The 27,513-nt window shown below is 41.8% G+C and overlaps 1 protein-coding gene and 1 long non-coding RNA gene across 2 annotated transcripts in view; one reads left to right on the forward strand and one right to left on the reverse strand.

Annotated features, from left to right (window-relative positions):
* LOC147752705 (uncharacterized) overlaps positions 1 to 14,658 on the forward strand; it is a 32,700-nt gene extending 18,042 nt beyond the window's left edge. Inside the window, exons 2-3 of the mRNA XM_086970826.1 lie at positions 11,914 to 12,255; positions 14,605 to 14,658. Coding sequence (XP_086826952.1) covers positions 11,923 to 12,255; positions 14,605 to 14,658 — 387 coding nt within the window. The 5' untranslated portion in view covers positions 11,914 to 11,922. The remainder of the gene's footprint in view (positions 1 to 11,913; positions 12,256 to 14,604) is intronic.
* LOC147752706 (uncharacterized) lies at positions 1,261 to 26,778 on the reverse strand. The gene is made up of 3 exons (XR_015313345.1): positions 26,076 to 26,778; positions 21,678 to 21,846; positions 1,261 to 1,513 (listed from the first exon to the last, which is right to left on the reverse strand). It is a non-coding gene; the product is annotated as an uncharacterized LOC147752706 (long non-coding RNA).
* Between the last annotated feature and the right edge of the window lie 735 nt (positions 26,779 to 27,513).

Consider the following 27,513-nt stretch of genomic DNA (forward strand, 5'->3'; position numbering starts at 1 on the left):
CGGCTTTGTTACCCGGAGCGACAACACCGTACCTTGTCATTTGCTCTCTCTGGAGAGCGTCCAGTAAGGGAACGCGGACAAGATGAAACTGTATGGATGGGCCATGAATGCAACGTGGACAAGGGTCAAACTATAACTGCCTTTGACTATACACTAATAAAAGTTGTACATAAAATACAAAGCATGGGGTGGTTGCCCAAAGGGCTGTAGTGATAGTGAGTCCTTTTCGACAGCTCAGCTCTTGGTGTTCCAATCCTAAAAACAGGCGCCCAACACAAACAGGCATTCGATTCCTCCACTAAACAGAACTTGTTAAGTGCCACTTTAGAACATACTAAGAATCAACGTAGTCGAAAATTCGTTCACGTATAATACGTGAGGTAGAATATACTACTCAAGGCAACAGAAGGTTTTGAAATGACAGGAAACGATGCGCTCTTCAGACGACGAAAGCAGATCACACATTGACTGACAGACGAATAAACAAAATTATTAATAGTAAATAATAAACGAACAGGACTTCGCAGTTATTTGAACTATCTGTGATATAGGCAAACAGCAAACAAAGCTATATATATACGCTTACGTATCTTCATTTGGTGCTCACTATGCACAAAACCTTGTATCTTTGCGTTTTCCAATGGCGAGTGTCTAGTGGCAAATGAACATGTTATTAGCTAATTAAATGAAGCTATAGATTACAGGACTACGTATTCCTTTAACAGATTCAGTAGCCATTCCCTTTCTCAAGGAAACGATTCCAAAGAAAGAGCCTTTTCCAGTGAAAGAAGTGGCATCGGAAGTAACAAAGTCATGAAAACCGATTCAATGAAGATTTCAGATGAAACGAAAGCAGGCCTAGATAGCTACCTTGCAGTCATTAACAACATAAATTAGGAAGTTTATGAATTTGCCGAAGGCGAAGACATTGTTTGCACTTATTACTCATAGAGCCTGTTCCCCCGCTCGGTTCGTTGTACCGTCTACCCTCTCTATTCATGTGAATCCCACACTGCAAATATCCAGATTAATTTTTTGTAATCACTGATATAGGTCTTCTATACGATGGCGGGAATAGCGCTACTTAACAAGCTCTCGAAAAATGTCCTGATAGCAGCTTTATAAACAGTCTGTACGCACTTTGACAGTGTCCAAAAGACGCAGTTAACAATGGGCAGAGCTGCTTCCTAATTCATGTTCTTAAAAACAATTTTTGAGTTTGTTAGTATGATTCACGGTACCGAAATTAAAAGCCAATGATATCGAAGATGCAGTTTATTGCTTGACGATTTGCCAATTACTGGACACACCAGTGAAGATCGATGTTGTAGCTTCGCAACTTCATTTCGTTTGTGAAAGCGACCGCGAACGCGTCTGTTACCTCGTTCGAATACCGTTAGCATTCTTGCTACCGTTACCGAACTCGGAATTGGTGTTACAGCATACAGACTATTAGTGGGCGATTTGTTTTTACTGCCTCCAGGCAACTGGCTCATGAGGTACATGTTTCTTGCTTTGGGTAAGAACGAGCCATACGTCAGGTACGTTGCAGCCGTCACATGGGATCAAACAGGTTACGAAGAAGCAACAAATAGAGCTCCGTTAGCAAATATGCATACGTATATCTAATCTCTAGTGGTCTGGTATTAGTGTCGGTGTCTGATCCATTTGAACAGAACGGTGTTCTCAACTACACAAACAGCGATGAATGTGAGTGGCAAAAAACACGTTCTCTTCTTGTGAAGTACGTAAATCATCAGAGGCCACATAGAAACAAAATGCGGTAAAGTTCGATATGATCCGCTGCTGGGTAAACCAGCTTCGAAACATTCATTTGTATAGGGTGAGCCCATACAGAACTAGTAGAGTCCACACAGTAGAGTAGTAGTAGAGACGAATACAGCCAATATAATCCTGTGTCCTTCAATCAAGGGCAGACACTCAGCACATTTTGCCTAAGTAACACTTAGCTAATTAGTATAGCTTTAGGCGTCCGATACTCCGACACTCGCACAAGGCGTACGACTTGCTGACCGTTACGAGCTTGCTAACTGGGCTGGGTTTGGAGAAAACCGCTGCCAGAATTCCTTAAGCCGCTGTGCGGCTGGACTAAGTGGTGTAATTATTTTGTGGCATACACTTGCAAATTAGCTTCAGGTTTTCTTTATAACGTGTGAACTAAGATTGGGTACAAGGGCAATCTTCTTTCGAACGTTAGTTATAGAATCAATCGCTCTATTAGCTTGCTGAAATAAATGAAGTTCATATAATTTTCTGTAAATACACAATAATAAAACGATCATCTCTCAGCGCCTCGTTTGGAGCCATCTGTGCTACAATGCTTTATAAGGACATGCAAACATGTTTTGTGAGGAGTACCATATTGCACAAAACGAACGTAGTCTTAGAATCAACACCTTCTTTAACTGAAATAATGTTAGTAAGCTTCTTTTGAGCATTGTGCTAACGTACCTTAAAGTCCATTCTTATATAAAATCCGGTGTCTCTTAATGACGAATAGATTTCCTTGTCATGCCTGTTTCCAGGTATTGAGCCCTATCTGCTTCTGCTATGCCGGCCATTTTTCTCATATTCGCATATACATATATATGCAGCAGCTTCCCGTGAATTTTTATAAAATAATAGGGTAACTTTGATTAAAGATAAAGCCTGATGTCCAAGTATTATTCCTAAATCTTTTTGGCCGCGCAGAGTAAGCTCAATAACAGTACTGTTTTAAACAATTGCTAATGCCATAATAACACATAGTATTAATAAGGTGCTCCCAAGCTAGCCATCGTTAAAAACGTCTCTATCGACACTTCTTTACTACCCCAAGCCCTTCATGCCTTGCTCGTAGTTGGCGTCCAGCACCTTAAAAAACTAATAAATCAAGTAGTCATCCCTTTGTGTAGGATTTTTAACCACTTCACTTACAACATTTAATTAAACAGTCTTTCTATTTACATAGTTCGTATGATTACATAAGATTTTCCGTAATCTGTTAAAATCTGTACGGGTTGCTTGTTCACCCGTTCGTTCCATTCATCCTACGAACGGTCAAATTTACGGAAAAAGTGTAACATCAAAATTTATCAACAAGCTCAAGGTCCACCCGCTAATGCAGTTTCGAGCCTTCGAGTTTTTGAGTCGCAGCGCTTTCGGACCCTCGATACAAACTTTTTTTCTCTATAGAGAGGGAATCTAAATTCGACGGACCTTTGCATTTTAGGCAAGATATGCTGTCGTACTTTCTCTTGCTGAAAATTATATTTTTGTCCAGTGCTAGATATTTTAATATCTCTAGTTGAGGCATAACTATAATTATCTCGTAGTGGATTTGTTGTAGAACGTCCCCTATGGCTAAATTCTACAGTTCGTTCTATACGTATAGCAAAAAGCAAGAGCAATTGATGCCGACTATGTCGAAATGGTACACATGTTATAGAGTGTAAATAATGACATTTAATCTTTTGACGTTGACATACGTTTTGCTTATCATTTCAAGTGATTTTTAGTAGTGAAATTATGTTATTTTATTTTTGGGTTATTTCAATTTATATGGTAATTGCACAATAAATACGAACAAACATATCTCGATGTTTCGAGTTTTGCGTCCGGTATTGTTGTTTGGCGTATCCCATCAGACAGATGGCTGGCTTGCAGCCCGAAACGAGCTGCGTATCTATGCCCTCTGGGTTCGAACCTGGACCACAACGTGCCCTAAGATTAGCACACAAATGTGTTGCCCACCAAGCTATGACGGAGACAGCTTATATCTGCCTTCGATATTATACTATCATTCATTGCCCTCATACAGACATTTTCGTCGTTATGTTTCTGGTGCACCAGCTCTGTGCTACTCGTACGGAATATCAATGTGGATAGACGTTTTTGAGAGTTGCAGTGCTCTTGCTTTGTCTGGATCAGCTACCTCACTCAATTATTTGTTTATCAGATTCAATCAACTGCCATCAAGCCATTTTAAATTAATTTACTTTCAAAAGAAACTCTGTTAGGGGAAACGCTAGTCTGCATTTTCCCGCAAAAGCCATGTGGGGTTAAACATTGAGTTATGAGAGGCTTCAGGCCATCTTGAAATGAAATCAAGCAAACTAATAGGTCTACATAGACAATATACTGGCGACAAATAGAAGATTTCTATACAAACTTGTAACAATAATATCTTGTTTCCCGATGATACTGCCATTAGATAGCGAAGCTATGGTCGGAGGCAAAGATGCAGGGCAAATACCCCATTGCGCTTGCTGCGACATGCTATGTGAGTATGACCTATAGTATAATGTGCAAACAGTTGATTTTATAGCACATTAATATTCTCGATTTTACTACTAAAGATGTATGCATTGAGTAACGTATATTCCATATATGAACACTACCATAATAATCATATACGTGTATAATCATATTATCACATATAACATTGCACATATATAATCATATTATATGGATCATATCAAAAAGTACTGATCTGTTCGCCTACTCGTAGGGTGGAGATGCAATACATTTAAAAATTTGCTTTGACGTCTTCGACACTTGTCGAACTCTTCACAGTTGTCGGTTATGGGCACTCGTGTAATCTTGAGTGCCATTTTTCGCTATTAAATAAGCCAACGATTACCTCGTTTAAAAAACGGCCGCATTAAATGCTCCAATGTGTTCTCATTATGTCAATAGCTAAAAAAAAAAAAAGACTTCGATAGCATTAGCTTTAGTCCAGAGATTTAGGCAAATATATCATCTATATAGTATTCGAGAGTAATAATGGCGTACTGCCTAACCGCCTTTTGAAGTTCTTTCAAGCCCCCTTGGCTAAATAAGCCCAGTATTCTCTTACATATTTTATACCCTATACTAAAACAGGCTGAGCAAATACTCCTAACATTTACAGCCAGGTTGCTCAACTGCCTACCTCAATGTCATTTAAGGCGTATGCCTTCCGCTTAAATAGGCTGGCCCTTAGCTAATACATTATTAATGATGAATCCAGTCAGTCCTGCCTATGTTTGCGCATAGGAGCATCGACTAAGGCGAACATCGACAAGTCTTCAAAATATCATGCTAAAAAAAAACAAATATGAATATAGTTGTTTTCTACCCGACTTTCGACTTTCAGCTAAATGAATCGTCCTTGTTCGTGGTATAAATGCTCAATTAGATATATATATATATATATTACTATCGACTCAAAATTTTCTGCAGCTCCATCGGTAAGCAGATTTTGCTCTACAAAAGTATACGTAGCCCAAATCCAGTCACTATGTGGGTAACATCACCCTTTTTATAACTATTACGGAAAATAGGATTGATTGAATACGAAATGCTTGTTTCTAGTTAGTAGTATTTAAAGACAGTTAGCCTGTTAAATGAAAACGTATGATTATATTTAATGAAATTGTTAGATCTCGGGATGACATCGCCTGACGAGCCGAGCATCGATTACTACTGACCCTTGACTGGAAAAGCCCAAAGGAGTTATAGCTAATTTTAAGGGTGCATTCGTTTTATGTACGCATAGTAGGCATAATGGGAGCATGATGCGCCAGCTGCTGAACTTACTACAATTTGACCGAAGTTAACATTATCCATCACAGTCCCTCTACGTTTCGAGTTTTATATCCGATATGGCTGATATTTCATCAGATGGTTGGCTCCCAGCACGAAACGATATCTATCTGGACCACAGCGTGTCTCTAAGATTAGGGGGCAAATACGTTGCCCACTAAGCTATCATGGTGGCTACCTACAATCATACGCAATATGACGTTTTTTGTATTTCGTGTTTATGGTGAGGTGAGCGTGAACCGGTTTTGGGGGCAAACGTGAAAAAGACTCGCAACCGACCCTTTGTTGGCCGAGGCGATTTTTCCATATGGATATGTTAAGCTCCCTGCTTGAATCGTCGTATACCGTGATCTAAGGCCTTTCAGTCAGAGCAATACCTGTGCCAAGTTATACACTAATTTCTAAATGTGCAACGCTTATAGGCGTAAATACGTACGTATGCACTTCTACTCGTATTTAGGAAAAGACGTGACAAAAAATTGACAACAACAAAGATGGGAAATGAAGTAGCAATTTATCGACACGTTCTTCACCAGTTCCAAACACAAAAGTTGCAGCCAAAGCCAGGTATTAGTGGGTGCTTGACTAATAAGCTCTTTCCGTCAACGTTAAGATTTTAATAATAAACTGAAGAGGCTTGCTCTGTTGCAGTTCAGTTTAGTAGGGAAATACAAAAGGTGGCAATTTTCCATTGCCTGCTCATACAGTAAACGCAAAATACATGCAAGATTCGAAAGCATTCGATCCAAGATACTTATCGGACGTAAGGAGGAGGTAGGATCAGTAGGACGACAGGGAATGGCAGATGAAAGCTTAAGCGTTGCATTCAAGGAAGTTATACTGTCTGGAAAGAAATGCAGAGTGACTGCTTCTAAAAGCGGATTTTCTAACATAAGTACTGGTCCTGTGCGGTTGTGCACGTTCCTTAGCCAATGAGCGTTTCAATGAAGAAATGACTTATAGACGAATGAAGGACTGAGGGTCCGAATTCGCGTCATCATGAGACAATCAATAGAAAGCAGATGTCGAAGATGATAACGTTTTTCAACATTGACTACTTACGATGCGACAGCGAGCACGTTTGTTTACGGGCTATTCAGAGTTTTTTTTTTTTGGTCGGCTTCTGAAGGCCTATCTGTTAGCAATTTTCGCCATAGGCCAATACTGTTCCTTATTTGCAGCATACTGCTTACTGTATTATTTTCGATCTCATATCGCCTTATGTGCCTATCCATTATGCATAGCTATAGAAAATAAAGCACACAGTTTACAATACATCGTTTTGCATGCGTTTTAACTACCGTACGAATCATATACTCGGCAACACCTGATTACTTTGTTACAGCTATTAAAGTTATCCAGTGCAACAATATCGAAGTAATGGAATGTACTCTTTCCAGTCGATGTGACATTTCAGCGGTAATACATGTCTGACCCAGAAAAAAATGAATGTTTTTAAAAGAACGTGACAAAAAGGTAAGAGTATTCGAGTCATCAAAAGCAGATCTCAGTATGTGTATTTGGAGGGCTGGCCAATCGTCGTCGTTCGTAGTGCCCATACTTATATATATGAGTATAATAAGGCCAATAGACAAATCCAGCAGTAAAACTTCCTTGTGAGTAATCAGTATACGCTAAAAAAATAAGCTCCATATATATGTGTTAATTTATTAACTGGCTATGGGTCAGGGTGCTTCTGAGTACTAAAGACAGTAAACTGTCAAATAGTCTAACGCGAAATATCAAAGACCCTAATCAGTTAAAATAGTCAAGTTTCCGAACTAAAATAACTATGGAATAATGCAACTTGTGAGGTAAAGATAACTGTAGACTTGGGAAATGGTCGCCAAGTATGTCCTATCCCATCAAGATCCTTAGACAAGCATTTATCAATACTTATTCTTCTGTAAGACGTATTTATCTATTTCACTGCATGGATACAGTGACCGGTTTAGAATTAGGTCTGTCCAAAAAAAATTAGGACAATGACAATTTGTTCCGAACGGAAGTTCTAATAAATTACAGGTCCAGCTCACAGAAATTTGGGTATCATTGAAGAGTCGGACACTACCTTCCGGACGATATTCCTCTATAGTCGTACTTTGTTATATGTATGAATAAAATATGAACTTTATTGTCAAACGATCCGAGCGGAGGGTTCAGCCACACAACAACATTGTGTGTTAGAAGTAATCTTCTAAAGAAAAATATAAAAAGCCTTCTAAAAAATTTTGTTTGACTGCATTTCTTTATACCTTCAAGTGATTTCCATTTACCGCTTATATTTATATCATCGATGTCTGCCATACTTACTTTGGAGCGAAAATAACACAGCTATCTTTCTCTTCGCTATAGGGTCGTCTGCGTTGGGCGTACTAGTGAGTTTGCCAGTGAGTTTTGTCTGTATGAAATTGTATCGTGTCTATAATGATCTCTGATAGCGTCTGCTTCCTTTCTTTATTCATTTTTTTTCCTTGCTTCATGAAGCATAAGTTCCGTGTGAACTATTAAGCCTATTCTTTGAGCCTTTCTTTTTGCCTTTGAGACAGAACTCTAATACTAGTCTACGTAGATCATCCAGAAGGAGCCAGAAACGATCAGTGAGCAACGAGGGGATCGTGTTAGCCTTGTGAGTGGCCATCGTCTCCTTCCTGCAGCTTGACCTTTTTTACGAATCATATGCGTGTCGTCGTCATGTTTTTTATATAAGAAATACAGTAGGACAAATGCGATTCACCTTGATGCTCGTATTATAAAGTGAGAAATGTTTTATTTAGTCGCTGCATAAAAGAGGGATACATCGTTTGCGCATACTAAGTTTGTATCCTTTGTGCTTTATCACGCAGACTTAATGCCATGCCTAGCTATATATCAAATGTTGACTAGGAATTGCTGAATAACGCGCCAATTAATTCAATATTAGTTCAATGCAATCAATAGAACCATCATAATCGTTGCTAACAACAAAGGTTTTGTATTTGCAGTGTTATTTTTATGTGCCTTGTCGCAGGACTAAAGGACAATCATTCTACTGATTCGGTTCAATGTTGCCATGTTAGATTTAGCAGAAGCTTATTTTTAATGAGCATGGCGCTTGTTTGAATTTAATGAATTCTCAAATGATTTGAATACACTGCAGATTTCCCACCCTTACAAAAAAATCCTTAGGAATCCATATTTGATCCTCCATAAAAGCATTAAGTACATTCAGACAGTTTCATCGAATAATCTTTCCGTCCCTTTTTTCCGAAGCCTATGCCCCAAATGCTTGACAGGGCATCTCTAAATGTCTCTAAATAACAATATTTAGCAGGTTGTATCTTTTGACAGAATCGAAGCTTAACAGTTGAAATCATCTATATCGTCCGCTATTCACTCGTTGATTCTTTAACTCTGAGCTGTTGCCCTAATAAAGTACCATTATTTTCTATTCGTACGTAGACACAAACGGTAATCAAATAATAATATGGCCGCTTTTCGCCGAACAACCCAAAACCAAAATCTTGTTACCGTTGTCTCGCTAATGGTAACAATGGGGTTTTAGTAGAAGACGCCGCTGTACCGTAGGCTCTAATCGTTCATTGACACCGTTATAATGTTACACTGCACATCTATCTCGCACGTAAATAATGAGCTGCGAGAAGGAACCATCTGGCTGCCAATCCATGCATAAGTTTACATGGTAGCAGTAGTACGTAGAAAAATGACGTAATCCATGACTGAATCAATGATGACCGACATATCATCGCCATAGCTATTTTCAACGTCAGCCAGTTTGCAGCCGCCTGAGACATTGTCGTCGTGATGGCCACATCAATACTGGTAACTTCAAACCGATTTGAGCGTAAGGTACGGAGTCGAGGGTACATCGATATGCCAATATCATTTTGAGTGTTCTTTGTAGGCTAATTCACTCAAGTTCAGTAATGCTTCGTATATGGCCCATATAGTAATTTATCATTTTTGTTTACCAATTCAATGCAAACCTGATCTTGGCCTATTATTTTTAGGATCTTGGGCTCGATTCTGTGTAGAACCATCCAACGGACTGGTGAGATTTCAATAGATACTTTGAAAGAATTATCTAATGTTTTCACTTAGTAAAGTTCGTCTATTTTGCTTCCTACAAACATTGTATAGATAAGCACTGTTGAAGATTGCCCAGCACCCCTATGACACGAAATAGCACTCTCTATATAAGCTGCATTCTTTTACGCATGGACTTCTAGGAATACGACTTCATTGTGGTTTGCTTATGAGTTCAGTGGAAAGCAACTGTGTCTTGTAATCCTAATGGTCAAGCCTATAAAAGAAGTTTAAGGGTGAAATTGACCTTATAGTTAAACGTCTTCGTCTAACGTTTCTAATTGAGCCTTTTTCTAATTACCAATTGAGCCACCTCCCTGGATCCCTAGAGCTAACCATAGTAAACAGGCTGCGCCTAATTGCCTATTTCCGCTATTTTCTTCTCCATAAAACGACTTTGTGATTGCCTTCCATCATTCTAGATATCTGTTATTGCCGTTTACTATATTAAGCGTTCGTTTGCTACTATCGTGTAGCTAACTAATTAGCTTTTACTCTGGTCAAACTGGACTGTGCAACATACAGCAGGTGAATATACACTAGAAATATTATAGCAAAAACGTATTTGTCCCCTTAGGAAGCGGCAGTTGAGATTTGGAGGATCCTTCCGCGAAAACGTTACTATCTATTTTCGGTGCCTGTTTACGCTGTTCCTTCCTCGTGGGCGGACACAATCAAGTATGCACAGAAGATGATAATACGTCTTGGGCTCTCAGGGGCCGTTTGTGATGGAAATTTTTCAGGGTCCAAAGTTGGGTTACGGCTGTGGGTAAAATAGAGGCTTCACTTAAAAAAAATCTCACTGTGGTATTTTAGCGAAATTTCAGCGGTCCAAACGCAGTCCCTCGGAATTCCGCCCACACAAAAGACCCAACACCAAATAAAGGCCAAACAACCTTATAGAGGGTGTCCGTATGAACTTGTTGTAAAGGCCAGGAGATCCTATAGACATGACAGCATTCCACAACAGATATATGAACAAACAAACCTTTCGCGCACTTTAAAACATAGAGTAACTTGGTACAAAATGCATAGCCCAACGAAATGGTACTAGCAGACACACTACGCAAGGTCTTACTTTTGAGGAAATAAAATCCCACAGATAAATAATAAGGCCTGCCTCGCTTCTGAGCCAAGCTTTATTGCCTGTCATTAACAGAACTCCGTGTACAATAGATATGTAACTACAACCACCACCTTTGTGCTTCTATCAAAAAAAATGTATTTAGTACTATTTATTGTTACGAAGTACGGTCATAGGTGCAATCGAAATGATAGAATTTTTGAATACTTGCAAGTTTATCAGGAAGGAGGTTCTTTAGATATTTAGTTAGATGGCTCGGGCTGCCGTTTCCTACACGAATACTCGCTTAATGTATTGAATGAATCTCAACCCAGACCAGCTTGATAGCAGAAACTCCGCCTATACTGGGTTTACTCATATATACCTCTTATATTTGATATACTAATAAAATAATTAATTAAAACTTCAAAAATAGACTGAGTCCTATCCGTCAAGTTGTGACGACATTCCTGTAGAAGGGCGGGCTAAATCGTACTATTTAATACAATTGAGCTGGTTCCTCTAGGCATCGCGTAGATGCGCGGAACGCTAATGTACTTCTACGAGATTCGAATATTACAAAGGATAATAACATTTTAGAGCAACAAATACGATTAATAAAGCTTTCTTCATGCAGAAGAAGGGAGATAAAAACAAAGTTTACCTGTTTTATAATGAATAAATAAACCAATTGGTGGAGCGCTGTACTATGGATATCCTGTTCGATGTAATGATGCACTTGTCGTCCATAAAAAACGATTCCAGTTAAAGGGGTACACAAAAGTGTTGTATTTTATATTCGTAGACATTTCGTGTCATTCCGTCGCAAACGGAGACTGGCTTGACAATAGCAATCGAATGCAGTCCGTTACAGCCCCTTAAATTTAAGTACCATCTGTCGAATTAAATTGTACTAGTGTGTCAATCGTATCCCCTGCTTTATGGGTTAACTTTTTCATTGTGAGCTTTGGACGGTTGTCTAACAAGTGCCATCTCCTATCTCAAGCGGGTTCTGAAGAGCTATGTATCTACAGTGCACTTTGTTGTTTATCATGGTGCCGTTATTCCACAAGAGATAGATAGCCGCCGTCCATTCGCTTGAGGACTCAAGCTCGATATTAGCTTGAAGAACGAAGCGGACTTTACTAACTGCCGTTGTTTCGCAAACTTAATTTCAGGTGTCGATCATGGTTCCAAAGATAACGATACTGGGTGAGCGACGTCTGTCAGATGCCTCCATAATCTCGATGAGCTCGACGAGTTCGCGGGGCCCACGCGACCCTCGGATTGGTCCGGGAGACGGGCGAGAGGGCAACGGAGGCCTTCCTGACGACCCAGGTGATCAGGACTCGCTAGACCTCCCCTATCCACAATATAAGCGGATCTCGTTGTACTACTTTGAGCAGGACAGCCTCCCGCGTCTTATTTGCCTCAAGATGATGACATCACCATATCCTTTTTCTGCGACAATGACTACGCGTTTACGGCCGCGTTTCCGTTGTAGCATCATACGTAGTGCTGTAGATAACACATATATACATATATACGTATATATATACATATATAGGTACCTATTCCTCTAGGACGCACGCTCTCATCCGGGATTATCGAAGTTACAGGGAGACCTTGTGCCAGTTAATTCGTAAGATGAAAATTACAAAGTGGTTGTTTGCATCTTCGGCTCTGTACATATCTCCTCTTACTTAGCAATCGAGAATTTCAAGATTACTTCATAGCACGGATGGTGACTACTCGACGCCCTTGTTGCTTTAAGGTAAGTGATTAGGTACCTTTACGGAAGTTCTTCTACCAAGTGTAATGCACTATCCGAAAACGAACGTTTTTACTGAGCATGTTTTGAATGCAGGGATACTACGACAATATATGCAATCGTACGATAAAGGGGACATCGGACACAATATATATCCCGTTTCAGTGTTTGTATGCAGTAGAAAGGGGGAAAAGGCACGTGCTATTCGATAACCAATCAATGAAAGCTGGCTGAGCTCACTCGAAGCTGACTGGTCTTGAAGGAAGACGTGATAACGGAGACGAATGGGAAGAGGTCGAAGGTATTTTTGTATGTGTTTAGCTTGCTCGTCGTAGAATCGGTGGGCCTTGGGCCCGAGAGCAGATATAACATGACGGAGCATTGATCAGGCATTTGTCTTTGTTTTGTACCATGGCGGAAGGCGAAAACACTGGACCCACTCCCTATAACAACTACTGCCTTTTGTAACTGCTTAAATCCGCTAGACACGTCTGAGTAGCTGGCGTCCATGGACGTTGTTTGCTCGGGCTAACGACATCAACAATAAAACAGCCGCAATCGCTCAAAAAACAAGGCGCATAACGAGCAAGATATGTGAGGGGCTCACAGCCGAGACTTCTGCTATTCCTTCTCGCCCTGTCATTGTCTCGATCACTAGCCGTATGAAACCCGAGCCAGCCTTGTTGTCGTACGAAAAGCTGCACCTTGGTGTACTACAGTTACCCTAACCATCGAGCAACATATATGCTGCAATTAGTTCCAGGAGATCATGAATTTGACGAGCACTGGCCAAGCACTCAGGTGGGTTTATTCCTTTCGTAGAAGTACAAACGCTTCAATTGTACACGGCTTATTACATATGAAGAAAATGGTAATCAAACTTGCCTTACTACCCATGTCATTCTAGAAACCGCACACGGACAAAGTTTAGCCACGGGGAAGGATGATATACATAGAGTGAAAATCAGTGAAATCACCTTCCGAAGCCCTTTGCGACATGTAACGTCCTTAATGCTCAGCCATTCTTGCCGCCAGTAAATCTCTGTCTATAAGTGGGAAAACGTAAAGACTGATTGAGTGAACAGATTGAAAACATTCATTATTGAAGTTTTGCTGGGATTCACCGTTGTCGACAATCACGCCCTCTGCTTTGCACAGAAGATGGGCTGTAATCGATTTCCAGACCAGAGTGGTGTCCCGCTACTGTGTGTAGATAGAGGATTTTAGACAAACAAGGATTATCCTGTCAATTTCGAACACCATATCTTGTGAGATTTGCGTGACAAGTTCAGAATCACAAACGAGGTTTGCCATCACCTGTAGATACACCTTTCTAACGAGGCAAACTTTAACCCGCACACGGTTGGCTTCAGACTGAGGGGGAAAGGAGCAGGATGCGCGATGGACCAATTGATTCCTTTGTCGTTCTTTTTCCTGGCAGAAATGTAGTTATTTTTTTTCGATGACACAATAAAATATACGATGAAGCTCAGTCCTATGATATAAATCGATGGCCTGGAAGGAACTATAGTCGATCCTATTATCCAGGCGAGATTCGTTGCTACGGAAGCTGTAGAACCGACCTGCATAGCGTAGCTGACGACGACCTCATATGCTCCATGCCTATACTAAAGAGTAAGAGAGAATGGACATTGGGAAGAAACTCAGATAGGCAGAAAGAAACGGAAAGAGAAACAGATGGCGGCAGAGAGGGTTGTAAGATACGGGGGGTCGAAGGCAAACAGACCGCGGACGTTGGAACATCTGCGAACCATAGGAAAATTCACCATACGGCCAATATCCGGCAAGACTTTACATACCTTGGTCGCTTCGTTACATTTTTGCGAGTTGAATTTCCTGTTTGTGACTGACTGCGCTCCACGTCCGCCAGCAGCCAAAGAAAGGTCGACTAAAGCTAGTAGGCCTGCGGCATTTTAGGGTAGGTTTAGCGTAGAGCCACTGTGATTCGCTTGATGAAACTTTCGTTCCCCTTTCACTTACACGATGAGGGTCTCGTATCGAACGTCATCTTCTATCGATCTTGACAAAAGCAGTTCACGAATATAAGCTCAGTTCCACCAATCTGACGTACTCGCAGGTCCGTTCACCCGCCACGGAGTCACTTCTGGAGCGAGGCAGTACACATGAATAGCTTTGTTGCTAGCGACGGAAAGAGAATCAAGATTCGACACCCAATACGTTCGTATTCGTATAGATAGCTGATCAATATAAGAGGTGGCGCGATGGGCTGATAAAGTGAAGACAACAAGATGGCGATGGCTGACTAAAAAGAGCAGAATGAAGGACATGCTGCTATTCGTACGAAGAAAATATGGAGATGTAGTCATTTTTGTCGGGCCGTCCGCTCGAAGGCTACGGAGGCCTTTGTAAGGTTTTGGACAGAAGTAGTCGGTGAGTATGTGAACAGCAATAGAATCAACCTCCTTTACACGACGTCCCTAGCCAGAACATTAACACGGGTCACTGACTGTTGTCTGCTAAAAACCAACTACACCGGACAGCAACTATCTTCTCGAGAGCGCACGTGTTCCCCTAAACGAGTCTGTCGCTGCTCGCTCATGTCGCGTCAAGTATATATATCATAGCCAGAGGAAACAACACAACCGGGAGTTTGGCCAAGGGTATGTGTATGCTAACTATGTGGCAGAGATATTCAAATAGCGAAGGACGGATCGCGTCCGACGATGATGCGTTGCCCGTTGAGATGGTAGCGCGGTCGGTACGCTATGTAATGGACTCAAGTATCATCCGATCCACCTCGGAAGTAACAGCAGCAACGTAAAGTTCTCCAAATTTAATACCTTCGTCGATCTAGCACCCTCTTACAGCCAGGTAGACGGCGATAAAACGAAGTCTAGCCGTGAGCCCGCTTGCCTATGATAACTTACATGATTTTAATAGAGCGAGTTTACTGTGGCAAGGACGTCTGATAGAAGAGAAGGGCATGGATACCGTAAATTCTAAAACTCATAGCCTAATCAACAACAGCATGCGATATGGCTGGAAAACACGACAATCGTCTGGAACTCTCTAAGATGCTTTCACGCGTAAAATTTACTATATAGTATAAGCTTAAACCCGGTTTCCCTTGTTTGATAAACCTTGGATGCCAATCATGTTTGATAGCAACCGTTGTCCCTTTTCGGCCCTACCAGGCAAAATCTAACTTACACAAGCTAAAGCTCGTATGAAATAGATAGAAATATCCTAGGACAGTATGCTTCACAGTTGAACAAAATATTGTTTCCAGTGTAAACGTCGCTGTGAAGAGCAAAAATTCAATGTGCATTACGCTTACGATGTAAGTATAACATTGGAGTAGCTGCAGAGGCCTACGTACGTAGAAAGTCCTTTTGCCAAACGAAAAAAGTTACACACAGTTGACTACTCGTACAGGCAGGCGTAGAGCCTGAATGTGTTGATCAAATATGTGTAATGAATTAGTGCCATCTGGAGGCAGCTTAAGCAGATGTGGCTTTTCTGCCAACCTATTTGCGGCGGGAAGTGAAGCAGGTGTCAGTGCGAAAGTTGGTATCCGCAGCGATGGCAGCGCGGTAGCTTGATTCATCGGCCGATTTAGACCCGACAATGGTCCGTCTCGCGCCGGACCGTCCTCACCTATAGGAGAATTTAGATCGTGCCAAAAGGGGCTCGGCCGAGAGAAGAGGCTTCACCGTTCGTCCACTTGTTTGGCTCCACCTGTGGCCTGCGAAGCCTTCGGGCTATTACACAGCTTTTGAGCTAAATCTTGTGGCCTATTGCCTCGGCCCCTGACCATGAGTTAAGGCGCATTTAAATAGCACTATCGATCCTAAGAATGAAGCGTGAAGGTTTCCCCACTTTATTTTCCATTCCTTTTATTTTACGATAAACTCACGGTTGAAAGTAACCAATTTGATTATTTTATTTTATTATTATTTATTTAGGATATTCAGCTCAGCCAAGCACTATGCAGCGATCGGACAAGCGGTGTCGTTGTTATAGATGATTTTTGATGAACACATGAAACAATTTCTTTACGATTCAATGGTTCGGCAACACAATGGACGGAACACATTGACTATTGTGAGCGACTACAATGCGCAAAATCGAATACAGTTATGTGTAAACAGCAAGGCCTTACGCGGTTCAACCGCTAACTATTGCCGTATTACTAGCGTAAGTAAAGGGCGGGCGATGATATCCTTCACACACCACTAAATGTTTTTTTTTAAATCGAATGGTGATAACTGCCATGCGAAGTGTTGTGAGTAACGCCTTCAAACATCCATATTTTAAAAAAGAGCCGTTCGATTCGTGGAGCACGCTGACAGGTTCCTTTGTACCCAATTGGCCTAGCGCCCCTACCTGGGAGGGATATAGTTAAGGCAAGTGAGATTTTTGAGGGGAACGCACATTTGTCGATGACAACGAAGATAGCCGTCGAGAAACTGTATAGGGGATGGATGGACAAGCGAACAATGAAATGAGCCAACCGCCCAGCTAGCAGCTACCGGAACAGAAGCTCGGTATAGCCGCACCGCTGTTTACACCGCTGCTATCGAATCTACAGTTGGGCAATGCCAACGTCGCATTTTGGAGACCTTCTGAAGCCTCCAATGGCTGAGCAACAACAATTCTGTCAGAAGTTTTTGCGTGGCGTATTTCGACGGTGGTTCGTGCTCGTAGCTGCTTTGAGCTCGTTTTCGAACTAAAAGGGAATAGTATTAATACAAAGTAGAGGAAATGTTAGCGGACGGATGACAACGGACCGGCGACCTAACAGCCTGCGAGCGAAAGCCTACATTCCTGCACGCAGGTGAAAAGAGCTGCGGATAGCTACCGTCGAAAAAAAGAGTTAGCCACGTTATGTAGCCCATGTGTTTGCTGGAAGCGTACACAGCATATAGAGGTCATTGAAAATTGGATTTAACCAGCGAAGTAAAAGGACCGACCGATTCCGTGTCCAGCTTTGCATCCCGTCCTTTAGAACGTTCCCGTTTAGCATTCCATTGCAGATATACATAAGGCGGTTTCTATCTCCGTCTGTCTAAGGCCGACGTATTAACGCTCATTCCTTTCAGTCGTCTACCGTATAACACGTTGGATTTTTACGGCGCCGGGCGTGTTTGGCTTGTTCATATTTAATAGGCTGAACGTTCTGGTCTGCTAGTTTATTGCTATGCGTAGACGCGGGCACCTGGGAGTACTTATCATGCGCTGCTAATTTTCCTTTGACATAGTTCAGGTAAGCTTCCCCGGTCGCATTCGTAAAGGTGGCGCTAAAAGTATGACTGTGGCATCGTGTTTGTTTGTGAACTTGTTTGTGCAGTCAAAGTCAGGACATCCTAATAGGATAGACCTGCAGATGCTAGCGTTTCACGCTGACCTTATCACATCTACGTGTTCCAGTTTCAATAGTCCTCAGCACGCTGGCTAGAAATGAAGTCTTACGAAAATCTGTAAAACCCATAAATGAACACCGAAACTGATAGTAGTTGTATTGCTGTATCGATGCTGGGATTTGGCTGGCAACGTTTAATTTTTTTTTTAATTTTATTTTTTTTTTTTAATTTAAATTTAAAAAGTTAAAAACTGTTAGAAGAAAGAATATGGGCAACAATCCTAATCTGGTGATCGTGCTGTTGGTCTGAAACAGTCATATATCGTACCACGCTACCAATCGAAATTACACACTGGGTTTCAACTTCTAGTCACTAGGCATGTAATTCAGTCCATGGAACAGTATAGTATGGCTGCCTTATAGCAAGTGAAACTTAAAGGCGCAAAAACGTTACAGCAAAGGGAACGTGTTGATTGACTACACGAGTGTAAAAGAGGACCTCGGTTCGAAAGCTCAAGGCTCCATTTTCGCCGCCGAACATGAGAGCAACCAGCTGACGGTGCCTCGGCCGCATCGAATGCCACCGTCACACAAGCGACACGGATAAGTAAAGGAACTAACGGGAAAGAGGCGGCTGATTCATCCAATAAAGCTAATTGGTTACCAATTGCGTGCCTTCCGCAGCCCCACCTAGTGGGACAGGAGCGGGCATCTCTCCTCATTGGCTTATCTCCTACTCCACCTTCACACCCTGTTTGAACCAAGTATCGTTAGTCGTTTGCCACTGACGTACTGCCAGGCTGAGTAAGGCAAGGCAATGCCAGCTATCGTATTCCATGACGATAATCTGGATATAAGAGCCGAGCAGATTGACACGCTTTCGCACGCATATAGGTATCAGTATAAGCATCAGCCACATAGACAAATCACTGACAAACATTTACATATACAAGCAAATATATAGGCATCGCAATAAATAAAGTTCATTTAGAAACGGCGGCAACTGTTCGGGGATAACAGAGCAGATTTGAATTGGTCAAATTGATCGGTTAGCCTTCTTTGAGGCGAGGAGGACAGAAAGATCTTAGGTTGCGTTAGGTTGCCTTCACTATGTTTCTCAATATAAATGTTGCTTGGGATGCCGAATCTACTTGTTTTATGTAGTATAGTAGTCAATTCATCAACACGAAAAACGCGTCAACGTAACCTGAAACACTAGAGTGCTACCGTATTGCGTTCAGTCGCCTAATAGACCGTCAAACGCGTAGAACTTCCATTTTAAAAAAAGTCTGTCATTAGTCGAGGACGTACTTCGCTTGCGTCTGTCTCTACGAGTAATCTGCTTATTTAAGCAGTGCACCTTTGGTGCTTTGAGTCCGAAGGCAAGGCTTACCGGATAACTTCTTCCTACAAGAGGAAGAGGAGACAACACGTTTATAAAATGCGGACGGCATCTCTGGACAGCACGTTTACTGGTTAGCCCGTTGGACAGCTGTATATTCTTTTGGTATGGTGTTTTTTTTGTTATAGGGTGAAATCTCTGTTCCACCGAAAAAAGATCCGGAAAGCTTGCTTTCGACGACCATCGTCGATTGCTTTCGAGTCGATGGCGTACAAACACGCAAGGGAACTTCCAGAATGCGGGATATGGTTCGGGACTGGTCATATCTTCAGTTCTGTATAGGAAGAATGGTACTTACCCGCTTTTCTACTATGGATGGCTGGTTCGCCGACCTCAGAACGCATTGGCTGAGCTTCGTGTGTCTTTTTCAAAACAATAAGACCAACAGTGGAATCGACAGTCCAATGTCAAAGGTAAAGTTCGTAACAAGAGCTGGTTGACCCAGCTAGCTACGTTCAGAGTAGGATAGGACAACCACGCTGGCAATGCTACTCTCACCGAAGTGCGCGGATGAAGTGACGGGGGCGAACAACCACCGCCGGCGATCAGAAGGGCTATCAGCTGAAAGGATCCGGAAACAAGAAGTTCGACAAACAATACCAATGTCCAACAAAATTGGCTTTTTCTTGCTGCCAGGTAAGTACGTTGAAACGCGGACAGAAGAACAATAACCGGTAAAATAACCGATATGTTATGGGACTGTAATAGAGCTACATCGGAGTACATATATAATAGTACCTCCAACACTAACGGAATCCTTGCAATAATTACGTAGAGACAATCGATTGACTTTGTTCGGAACTTTACTGGCATCGATTGTTTCTTCCCAATTCGTTTGAGTGAGCAAACTCTCCGTACAGAAGAAGATTTGGAGGCAGAGTAGTTGCTATCCTCCTGTATACGCCATTCTTATCAAAAGCGATGCTTATATGTGCAGGCTGTAATAGCGTCCCAACATCTGCAAACCCGTGATCTTCCTTCAGAGCTGCCTACTTCTTTAGGAATTACTGTCTAACATCTCTCTCCTCGAGCCTTAACCGTGTGAAGCGCAAAGTCTGGAACTGTCCTCATTGTACGGCCACAAGGTTCCATTAATTCAGCAACGATGGACCGGGTTCCACTTACACCTGATTGTCTCCTGACATTCACCCCCGTTATTTTGCATCGCCTTACTCCTTTCGCTAAAAGCTTGACTCAATCTTACGGAGACCCCACAATACTCTTCAACAATCCTTTGGCCATCTACGGCTCATGTGATCTCACCTTTCACGTGTGACCTGTTCCGGGCGCAACACGGAAATTCACATATGTAAAAACGGAGCGCTTGCTTCTAATTGTAAAGAGCTCTTTGCGCGGACAAATGATTACAAGATAAATTCTTGGCTGCATGGGGAATAAGTACGAATAAGCTCATAAGGGAGCATGGTACTGCAAACTCGGCACACGCTCGATGAAGTTGAGCAAAATTGGCCTGTTTACCATTTGTAAAAACGAATTAGGAGAATAAGTTGAATAGAGTTAGGCCGCTTACTAACTTAAGCGTAACTTGAGGACAGGTACCCCTAACGGAAAAACAGATGTACAGTAAAGTCGAGCGTAGTAATGGTTAGTAGTGGTCATGTAGGATCGTGCAGTTTATGGTGTGTTAGATAGTCGAAATGCAACTGATGAACTTGAATGGTAACTTGTGTTAAATACTCGTGGTACGATCGATGCGAGCTTATTAAGCTAATTCTTGCGATAACTACAGAGTTTACACAGATTTTCGATTCTGCATGAAAAACTATCACTGCGTTAACATCTACCGGCATTTTGTGTATCACTTACCGCTCCAACTTTAATTAGCTTTCTCGCATACATATGGTATTTACAAAGAGGCCGTCCTATCAGGCGAGAAGATTCTTTACGTGTAAAGGAGCCGACCATGGCGCGATACTGGTACGCCTTACGTGGACTCGCTGTTACGTCGTTGTTCGTTGACGATGCAGTAACACGCATAGCAAACGCATGCCAAATCCAAATATAATACTAACACATATATATTGCGAGAGGAAGAGACGTATTTTGCATATACATTATGAAGACTTAACGCAAAGCTCTAGATTGTTAGACACATCACCGCATGTGTTCGCGCACGCATGCCGCTTCTGTCCTATCTATAATTTGGTCCTCTAGTGGAAAGAAATTAGTTGCTAACGTCACCATAGCACTGGTGCTCTTAGTTTTGCTGCCCTTTAAGTCACTACGCAAACAAAAGCTACGAACGTTCAACATACTGGATAAATTCAAGCGATGCCAATATCTGCGGTAGTTTAATACGCCATATCAAATGGAAAAAGAAAATGGCAACCCTGGGAGACGACAGACGTTTTTAGCCCTCAGGCGCATACAAACTCCACGTATGGATTGTCACATACGACTCTACCTTCTTGTTGCCGATACGGCTGCATTAACCAAGGCCAGAGAAGGTGCTCGACACAGGTCCTCTTACCACGGTTGACAGATAGAATCATCACGCGTAGCAGGCATGGCCAGCGTCGACTTCTATAAATGTTGGCACTCTGCTGGCTACGCTGCAGGAAAATCACAATTATCTGTAATAGTAGATACATTTACAAAAAAATATTTTTAAATGAATATGGTAATGATATTGCGATAATAGTTTTTCTAGTCTTTTCTTACTAAGTTAGTTGAAAAGGCATTTTACTAACTATATTGACGCACGGAGTAAAATATAATTGCACAATCGCATTGCTAATGCATGCACGGTTTTACATACCTAATAAGAACTTCTGTTTGTCCTGAAATGTCTAAAGCATGCACTCCCTGCACGATGCTACCTAGAGGAGGGCATTATCTTAGACCATTGTAGCCAGCGCGTAGATAATCACGCGCGCATCCTGGCTTCTGAGACTAATGTAGATGTTTTCGTATTTATTATTATTATTATCGTCATGTCTGTACACAAACAGGAAACTTTCACTGTAATTTTTCATGTTAGTAGGCCTCAAATTATACGTAAATCATCCGTGATCGTGTTCATAGTGTTTATGCTAAAAAAGCGGACCTATCGAAAATGCAAGACATCGGCGGCAGGCACGTTTTGCTTTTGATCCCTTTTCACCTCTTCTTTCTTTTCCATCCTCTATCTACGGATATGTGACGTTAGGTAATTTTTTTCAATGGCATTAGCATTGCCGCCGCCGACCAATACCTTTTTCCCTCTCCCTCTTTCTTGGAGCTTTGCTCAAAAAAGTGTCCAAAACACCTTGAAGCAGCACCACAATTTACAGGGCCACAGTTGTGGCCTGCTTGCTTTTTTGCTGCCAGCCACTTCTGCTAGAAACTGCCAGGCTAAGTGCCATATTTTACTTATATTAGCACCACCACCCAAATCAAATAGGATGGCCGGACATAAGACCACCGGACCGGATGAGGCTATAGAGCTGCGTATGCCTGTCGCATGTGTCTGTCTGGTAAACGTGCATGTTCACGTCGGTCTGCGCGGGGGGGGGGGAGGAAGGGAGGGAGGGAGCGAGGCCAAGACGAAAAGGCTCACGCGTGTTAAGGCGTAGTTGTGCGTTAGCGCCAATATCAATGCTGGCTAGGACCTAGTTGATTTGGCATCTGCCCCGTCGACGTCATCGCTTTAGTTTAAAGAACCTCAGAGTGATGCGTACATCTTACTAAGTCTGATTTTTTCTGTATACTTTACATGGGTTTTTCCCCTTTTTCAGTCTCGTTTACTTCCCCTATATCCTACTACCTCCTTTTTTTGGACGGGTCGCATATATATCTGTTAAGCGAATTCGTCTAAAAGGGCCAATAGCTGTTTGTCCAAACTAGCCGTCTTTTGGTAATAGATTCCCTACTTCCCAAGCGCTAATGCTAGCCCTCCTTCACCCTGCTGCTGAGTCAATAGAGGTAACCAAGCCGGAAGATATCATAGTGCTGTATGGTGAAGTGATACAACGGGCGTTCCATTTTACCCGTCTACAAGCAGAATCTGTTTCGATTTAACTGCTGACCACGCCTACGCGTCTCCAAATATGGGAGCTAAATACAGCCCAAACCAGAACGCCATTTTAGGGGGCGTTTGGCCAAATTAGACGGTGGTAGCCGATAGATTAGAGTAGATACGAAGGCAACATAGCTAACGATTTAGCTGGACTCACAAATTCATCGTTATAGACGGCAGTCACTAATAAACTGCTGGATAGTCGTGCTACTCCTGTGGATTTATGGAGCCGTCCCATCAGTTCAACTGGATTCAACGGATATAGCAATTGAAGTGGAGTAAGAAACTGTGCGAGCGTACGAGTCGATAGTTTTGTTGAGATTAGTATCCCCTCCCAATTTTTGGGACAGATTTTTATTGTTAGCTCAGTACTGACGAATTTATGCCCTTAAATATTACATGTGCTTTTATTACAGTCATTACGCATGACGCTTGAGTTATGTAGATGCTTATAAGTGCTTTGAACAGAGCTAAAGAATAATCAAATTTTAAATGGTTCGTCAGTACTGACCAGGACAGCAATCGGACTAATTACCTCTTAGACTTCCGATCGACCTTCAGAGCCGATTTAACCGCTGGTAAACATACTCAAGTTAAACACATACATATGCACGAAAAAGGAAATAAAATTGTTTTAGTTTTATTAGGAAAAAATACCAAATCGGAAACACTCTACCCTATCAAGGCTGAACGACACTTGGCGACCGAATTTGTTGTTTCGTACACATGTCTTTCGGAGCAGATTTTCGTTAGTGCTATTATTGATCAGATCGTGCGTACCGTTGTAACTGCTTTCGCTTGCTTTGTCGTTTGTCTATCCCAATAAATGTAAAACTGTGAATTTCTAATAATCGGCCAATTGTGAACAATGTCGTTACTGAAGTCGCTATTCGATTTGGCAGCTGGTTAGCCGTTTGGCCGTGTGCTTCTGCAATTTTAAAAACGAATGTTTTAGGTTCGAATTTTAACGCGGGCAAATAATACGCTCTTATTTTTAAGGTTGATCATCACATGTATAGTTGCCATTCGATTTCATGACTCTGTTGGAAAGACTTGAGATAAATCCAATAAAACGCGTGCCGCTTGATGAAATCCTTGATATTATGCCTAAAAAAGCGCTATGTTACACATGATCTGAATCACATAAAAAAAATACTGGAAGATGCTCAAAAAATTAGCAAATAATCAATAATTAGGTAGGTAGATAGATAGATAGATATAAGACATTTTTAAGCGAGTATCAGCTAAGACATTGGGCTAAAAGCGGCTTAAATATAATATACTTGCAATAATTCGCAACAACATTTCAATTTAGCTTTACGTAGATAGGAGTTTTTAATTGTATGCTGCTTTACCGATGTTTACTATGTTTCAAGTTTTACGTCTCGGGTCGCCGTTAGACGTTCCATCAGACGGCTGGCTTCCAGCATGAAACGAACCATGTGTCTATGCCCTATGGGTTGGAACCTAGGCCACAATGTGTCCCTAAAATTAGTAGACAATTGATGTTTACCGCCGTCAGCAAACAGCACCGCTATCAAAATTAAGTATTACAAAACGAATTGACTTAGCGAGCGAAGTCAGGTAGACTCTAGCAAAAAGTTATTTTTTTTTTTGTTTTTATAATAGCTTCACCTGAAGTCACCCGCTCACTTCTGCACTTACTGGTTCTCTTTTAACATCTGTTATTGACCGAACGAAACGATTTTTTCAAACCCGCTTACCTCTGTTTATATTTAGTTTGAACGTCCCTAATATTATCGAATATATTTTGGGGACCATGTATTGCATCGAATTCAAAGGGCCATCCGAGTATTCAAAAAATTAAATTAGTTTATATAATAATGTCTAACATGAAATAAGCACAGCAGTGGAACACAACCAATTCCTAACGTGCAGCTGAGTGCTCGCTGGCACTTCGCTCTGGGGGGTGTGCGAAGCATACCTGCAGGGGATATTTGGTCATATTGGACAGCCTACAACACAGTGTCAATCGCATAGCCCTTAATCAGTAAATGGACAGCTAAGTTGAAGTAGATCGAATTCAAGAAATACGTTAGGAATAATATTTCGGTCCATTAGTTTGACCTTTCCTCTTACTCCGTCGACTAATTACGAAACTTAGACGATACGCAACTCTGAGCGTAAATATAGCCGTTGTATGAGAAAATATTCGCACGATAACTATTTAGAGATTCGTGCACATAAAGCAGGGACGAGTTTATATATTTTTACTGCCTTACGCAAAACCCATAAAATAACAGAGTTATTTTACAGTAATGGCAACTGTAGACTTTGAGGCCTGAACGTTCTATGGTGCCTTTTAGCACCATGAATGCTAACTGAAAACTCAATATAATGTTTATCTACTGTTACAGTTTGATATGATCGTCTCATTGCGATAAGGGGCGCCATTCGATTTGCAGTGGCAGGTATACGCCATCTCGTATAACGGAAGGGAGTCGAACGTCATTCATTACCAGGCACCACAGGAACTCAATTATGATTTGTTAAATCTTTGCCAGTGTGCAAGCCCCGACGCCATTGTGGCGGCTGATTAAGGTGCAGCTAGGTACCTGCTATACGCTTACTGGGTTGGCCCGTATTAACCTCTGTTGCACTCAATTGACTGTTGGTACATTTGGGTACAAACATAACTTTTAAGCTGTCCTTTTTTTTCTGGATTTTTGAAGTACACGGCATATTTCAGGATACCTATGCATTGCATTAAACGGGCAAATTATCAACACATTAGTGTATTAGCACATGCGAAAGCACCGTCCGTGATTTCTATCTTTCCTTTACCTGCCACTAAGGTATCGCGATGGAAGCCCTTTTCGTTGTTCCGAAGCATCACTCGGTTCTGTTGAGTGGCTGTGAACTAACAGAGACCGCTGCAGGCTGTCGAGTCTAACCACTGCTGAATCAGGCCGCGCTGGTTCGAGATTGCCATCTATTTTACGCAGAGCGCCGACCATAGACACTTCCTCGTTTTTTCAGTTCAGCTATAATCGGTCTCACTCCTCACCTGAGCGCTCTTCGCTACTTTCATCTCTGTGGCAGGCTTGACTCTGCCTGTTTTCCCATTGTGACAGATCAGCCATTTTCCTATCGGCCCGTCGATGCTTTGTACAAAAGGACGGATAAAAAATGGAAGCGCGAGACACGCCAGGTTAAGTGGGCAGGCCTGACGGACGGACGGACGGTTCACACGAGGATGGGACTGCACTACGAGTAGCCAGAGATTTCCTCGGGCACAAAAGGGGGTATTCTGTAAGAACGAGAGCAAGGACCGAAATTGATTTACTTGCCCTTAGAGAAAAGCTGAAGTTGGCCTGTTCTCTTTCGTAATAGTGCGGCTTCTGTTAGTGGCTTGTGGTCTCTGTTCCGTTTCTTGTAGTCAGACTTTTATGCTGGGCAGCGGCGACAGTGACAACAGCGGTTTTAGCCTTCATCGTCATTCAACTGGCCTATACTACTGCGTCTTGGTTTACGGGCAGGCCAATGCTTCGGCAGTCTTCTTCCACAATTCGAGCAAGGCCACCTATGAGGAAGGGAAAAAAAGGAAGAGAACAATAGTCCCGCCCTGAACATTTCACCACCATTACTGATACCACTCCAGCTTCATATTGCATTTCCTAGCTCGAACTCCGTACGTACATTGTCTTCCCATTGTTGAAAACTAGAAGACCAACGAGATTTCGTCGTGCTGCAATGCCTCATATGCTACCTGTAGGCTGATAGTCAACTCATTACATGTGTTCTATAGGGCTTTGTTTGAGAGGAAAATCATCGTGGGAAAACCGTATGTGTAAAGCTGAAACAACAGGAATGAATCGATTTTGCTTTTTGTTTGATGTTCATTTCCCATATGACTGGACTCGACGTCGCACCCAACGTCAACCGATGTTTTGCTGTGACGTATATTATTAGTATCGATTTCGTAATAAATCATACGGGACAAGTAAATAATGATTTCTTTAGCTCCGCATGGACGTTGTTACTCTTATTAGCGACGAAGCTATTGACGGAAATACACTAAAAGCCTATATCGGTTACTAAAGTGGATCTAATTGAATCGCGCCGATTCATTATAAGTGATTCTTAAGATAAGAAGAAAGGCTCATTGATAGAGCCACCACGATAAAGAAACCACAGATCTTCAATTTTAGCTAAATTTCCGCATCATTATTTAACCTTACTGGAAAGCTAAGGACGGAAGGTAAACTTCGATACTATCTAA

The sequence above is a fragment of the Varroa jacobsoni genome, unplaced genomic scaffold, assembly GCF_002532875.2.
Source record: "Varroa jacobsoni isolate VJ856 unplaced genomic scaffold, vjacob_1.0 scaffold_1065, whole genome shotgun sequence".
Classification (NCBI taxonomy): domain Eukaryota; kingdom Metazoa; phylum Arthropoda; class Arachnida; order Mesostigmata; family Varroidae; genus Varroa; species Varroa jacobsoni.